Here is a 5331-nt window from a genome sequence, read left to right as displayed (position 1 = left end):
TCAGGCGTAAGATTGATCCAACGATATAGCAATTTTGTTCCCCTTCTCCACCCAATTTCGCAGTCGTCCCCTCAATTCTTCCAGACTCTTCGATTTCGCCTTGTTTATCCTCTTGTATTTCACGTCTTTTGGCTTCGTTACCGATCGGTGATTGCTCATTACCCTGTTGTACGTGACCTGAAAAATAGCCGGGATTCATCCGCTGTATCTCCTCTCAAGACTTTCAACTACGTCTGCAGCAGCCACGAAAATAACGAAAATCTTTCGAATTTTCGAACGAACCAAATCTACGCAATTGATACAAGGCTCTTTGAAGAAACGAGCAGAGTGCCCGGTAGAGTAAGTCAGAATTTTTTCACTTAAAATTTCTTAACGGGCAGGTTTATTCGTTCAAAAAGAGGAAAAGTGTTCTACGCTCCCTCTTGCTTCTTCTGCGCCGATCAACGGAGAAAGGAGAAGAAGGTCGAAAGGTGGCTTAGCTGCGTATGCAAATCGAAGCTGAGACAACGTTGGAAGGAAGAAAGGGAGAGATATTCAATTTGGTCCTTACTTGCGCTTGCTGACTTTCGTCCCGAGGTCTCTCGCTTGGCGGTGAATCCGCCTCTTGAGCGAGTCTCTCGAAGCTGCCGTACAAATCCTGAAGCCTGCCTTTTCCGTTCCCCAAGTTTTTCGCTCGTCTCTCCTCGCACTCGGAATTCTCCGTGGATTCGGACGGGTCCTGATTGTTCTCGCTGTCTCCATCCTCCTCCACGGAATAAACCGTCTCCAGGATCTCCGGCCGCCTGAGGAAACCGTTGCACCGTCGCATAGACGAGTACTTGCTCGATGGCTCGACCGCGTCCGACACTGATCGGATCACCGTCACGTCGGTGATGTTCGAGCGGAATCTGCAAACGTGTCGACACCTTTCACACGTGATTCACCGGGGTGAGAGAACTTTTCAAACTTCTATTTGAATAGCTGTGTGCGTGGGGTGTCTTTAACGATAATAAATAGGAACGTTCCTGCTATCTATGCCTTTTCAAGAAACAAGCACGAGTGCGAGCTGAACCTTTGAATAAAATGTTGTTTCAACGTGAAAGCAAAGAGAGTGCACTTTAATTAACCCCTTGCTACAGATAAAAACAGCTACATCGGTAAGAAAAATTCACTTCAATTCCAATTTTCCGTTTCGTTTGTCAAGCCGAAGATTGCAGCTCTTCTTGCTTAATATTGTACCGAAACGATAGATAGCTGACGCTTAGACGCAGTCAGGAAAATAAATCGTACGTCGAGCATCGGTAGACTTTTCGATAATTATAATAAAAAGTGATATGTACCTAGGTGGTGCAAGATCATCGGCTGCTTCCTCGAGAACGACAGCGCTGTCGCTGTCGCCAAGGCTGTCCAATCTATCGAGAGCATCGCAGGGTGGCGAATCCCTCGTACCCGTGCTTCTTTCCGCCAATCTGCTCTGCAACTGTCGAATAACCCTCTGCTGTCTGAGAATAATCGATTCTCGTTGCGCCAGACTAGCCTCGATCTCTTTCTGCTTCCGACAGAGTCTCGACTCGAAGAGGAGCAGCTGCGAGGACAATGTTCGTAGCTGTTCAGCCTTCTCCCTCGTCAACCGTGCCACCAGGTCCTCCTGAAATAATCATGTTACTCGCTGAGTGACTTTGGCTAATTTATGCTTTCGCGTGTCCTCTCCATGTGAACGTGAACGCCACGCTTTATCGACGTTAAATTAATCAGCAACTTACACATCAGCCCGGAAACTTCGATTAATCATGCCTGGCTCGTTACGAACGAACCGGGGGATACAAATTAGCCTCTTTCGCGAGATGGATATCGATGGAAAAATTGTGAGATCAGAATGTTTGGGCAGAGTGGAGAAGCAACGATGTGCTGAAGGAGGTTTGGAATGAGGGCGCAGTGGTGGCGTGATACGATAGATCGGCAATTATTTCTTTATTCGCGTCATTGTTCACGCGTTAAATTAAATAATTAGTTACTTATTTCACACTCACCGATGAGAGCGACGTCGCGACCGAAAATCGGTGCGAATGCGTGTACAAATCTGGGATCGAGCTTGAGCGCGTTTAAGCGAGTATGAAAGACAAGAGAAAATGCGTGCGTGATAAGAGCGACGTCGCGACCGAGTGTAAGCGAGTACGAAAGACAAGAGCGAAAAAAGGATTGCAAGAAGTGAATGCAAAAGACGAAGGGTGTTCAGAGACAAAACTGTATATTCCTATATTCCTACGCGAGAAATTTCTAGAAAAAGAAACGAAAGATTTAGTCGAAGGAGAGAAGAGAAAGGGTGAAAGAGACCGTTGCAGGGAAGATAATGGGGAAATTTGCGTGGAGGAGCAAGTGTAGGTAGTGGAGTTGCTCGCAGCACGGTAATTAGTCGAAAGATCGTATCAAGAGGAAGCTGCGAGGGCAGACAACTGCACCTCCGACCTAACTGTAATGCATTTTCGATCTGACCGTAATTTGGAATTAATTAGGAAGCCCTCGAGGGTTTGCGTAGACCGCATTACGGCCTGTGCTGCGGTCGCGCGCTGCTTTATTGCATCTGTGTTTCTCTTTTGCTTCAATTAAGTGCACGCATACCGAGCATAGTTCTCCGTTCGACTTCATACCTCCACTGTCCACCTTTCAAATTTACTTCTCACATCTCTGTCGTGTACTATTTTTCAACGTTTCCAGTCGACCGAAACTCTGCTTAATTCCGCTAAATCACACATTCCTGGTCGACGGAGTTCCTCACAGATGTTCTACTAACGCAGCGACGATCACTCGAGCTCGAAACAGTTATTACGAAATAATAAATAATCGAGAGTCTTTCTTCCTCGGAGCTTTCTAAAAAAACTAATTCGCGTGTTCTTTGTTTCTACACTTCTCGTTGTGATTTTGTGGTAGCGATGGTAAGTATTCGAAACTCTCCAAAAAGAGGGTGAAAAGTGACTCCGACACAGTACGCCAAGGGTTAACCTTTAGTTGGGCCTGCCCTGGCAGAACACGTGTGAATTTTACATTAAAAAATGCAACTTTTCAATGGAAAAATCGCTGTCCTCGAAAGTTTAAACAACATCTCGAACGATGTTTATAAACGCTTCCTCTCGTTCTATCGAGGTTAAAAAGGAAGGCGAAGAACAAACTGCAATCACTGTTCGTCTTCCAGGTAATGATCTCGGCGTACCGGGAGTAGGAACTTCTTCGTGTACGATCCATTTTTCATCCGGTTGCGCGTCACCGCGCTTAAAAATGAACCATATTTCCGAGAGAACTACGTTCCACCTTCTCTCCCGGTAACTTTTACACTTTGCCCGTGTCACCGAACGTGCTGGACATCCCTTGAATTATAAATGTCGATTTCTCAGTTCGAGCAGGGTCTCAAGTATAGTATATTCTCCACAAGTGTCAGACCGCAAGGAAGTTAAACCTGACACTCGTAGAGTCGTGGACTACATTTTGCCGAACGTAGACAAGGACAGCGAATAAAAGATAAGCATGAAACGTGAGTCGAGGCAACCAAGCGATTTAAATATCAACTTTATTAATTTTACGTTTTTTTATCCAGAAATTTTTCTTAACATATTGATGAGATTTTTCTGATGAAAATGATATCAAACACGATATAATTTGAACAACATTTACTTATTAACACGTTCACGACAGATTTACAGGTTGCTGTCAGGTGGCCACAAGAAAATACATTTTAAGTATAGGATTATTGTATTATGCTTTATAATTTTTTTTTTCAATTGAAAATAATGTCTAGCTAGCTATGACGTTCAAAATTTTTAGTTGACAACATTTATTTTATTTTAATTATTCTAAACATTTGAGGCACTCCAGTCACTGATGACCACCATGGCCATATCGAGGAAACAATCTAACGTTAAAACTTATTGAGTGATTAATTTCATTTCATAATATATCGCTTTAGCGAGCCACCGTTTGGTTGCCAATTGTTTATCACATAGAGTCGGCCTACCTCCACGTAAAAAAAAAACTAGTGACAGTTTGTCCAGTTTGGTGGAGAATATCGTTTAAATGCAATGGAAGTTTACCTGAGTTTTCTGAATTTCAAAAATTTAGGTAGAATTGTAAACATTATACTGTCTCGCAACGTAAATTTAAGTAAATTACGTTGAACTGCACAGAAAAAACAAACGGACGCAGCATAACGTGTAGTTATAATTGTTATGACATGTAAATAGAACGATAAATTTAGTGTAAATATAGAAAACGTATAATATAATTTATTTCATGGTATTGTAACAAGCAAACGTTGAATAAATTCCTAAATCGTATTAAAAAAATCATTTAACACAATAATTTCAGCTTTATTATGATTATTCTTGATAAATGACCACAGGTCAACTTGATTTTTAATCGTTATAATCTTTAAATTCAGTGTGAATAGAGAAAATGTGTACTATAATTCATTTCACGGTATTATAACAAACAAACGATGAATACATTTTTGATTCGTGTAAAAGGAATTATTTAACACGATAAATGTAACTGTACTATGATTATTTTTAATCTACGACCACAGGTCAACCTGATTTTTAATCCCTACGAAATTAATTTAACCACGAGTAAGTAACGAGAACGCTAAAACCTATGTTTCCATTGAAGAATACTGTAAAAACGTATAAATTGTTATATGCAATGTTATAACAAATTGTCGGAAGTATAAATTTTTAATAAAATTGTGAAAATTGATAAATTATACCGTGTTACGATAACGAGAATCTCCCGCGAAAATCTCCCGCCTGACCTAACCGACGATTTTGCTAATGACTTTGGGGAGAGGGTACCGCAGGTATATAAGGACCCTCCGATGTCCCGCGAACTTATTCACCCTTTATACTGGGCCCTAGACACTTCGCGGCGTATTTTGACCTGAAGGTTCTGAGACGTGAATAGAGTGGTCGGGGGCTACTAGCTAGTCTATGTCCACCCTGTACACACTCAGCCTTCTTGTAACACTTGTATACATTAGAATCAATTAGAATTTCAATACAATTTCAATACAATAGACTGAATAACAATTCATTTGAACTAATACCTATTAGAAATTTTCCTTTTAAAACAAATATAAATCATTTTACCAATTACTGGTACTTGCTAGACATTTAATATCAGACTTTAAATATTCTCCTTTCGGTTCTTTGAAATACAATCAAATAATTTCTTCAATTAGCGATACTGACTTGGAATACTCCGATTCGAATAAAGTATTTCGAAATTATTTTGAAGGTTTAGGGAAATAAACATTTGAATTTTAGTCATCGTTGTTCTTCAGACTTGTCGAATAGGATATTGAAATAA

At 40.9% G+C, this 5331-nt stretch overlaps 1 protein-coding gene across 1 annotated transcript in view; it reads right to left on the bottom strand.

The window, feature by feature from the left end:
• The window catches only part of LOC108571820, a 90233-nt gene continuing 84902 nt past the window's right edge, over positions 1 to 5331 (bottom strand). The window contains exons 3-5 of the mRNA XM_017933961.1: positions 1320 to 1627; positions 551 to 887; positions 1 to 177 (exon numbers count right to left, since the gene is read on the bottom strand). Coding sequence (XP_017789450.1) covers positions 1 to 177; positions 551 to 887; positions 1320 to 1627 — 822 coding nt within the window. The remainder of the gene's footprint in view (positions 178 to 550; positions 888 to 1319; positions 1628 to 5331) is intronic.

Source organism: Habropoda laboriosa, unplaced genomic scaffold (genome assembly GCF_001263275.1).
Source record: "Habropoda laboriosa isolate 0110345459 unplaced genomic scaffold, ASM126327v1 scaffold99, whole genome shotgun sequence".
Taxonomy (NCBI): Eukaryota; Metazoa; Arthropoda; class Insecta; order Hymenoptera; family Apidae; genus Habropoda; species Habropoda laboriosa.
The sequence above is the reverse complement of the archived record's forward strand: the minus strand, read 5'-3'. Positions and strand labels throughout refer to the sequence as shown.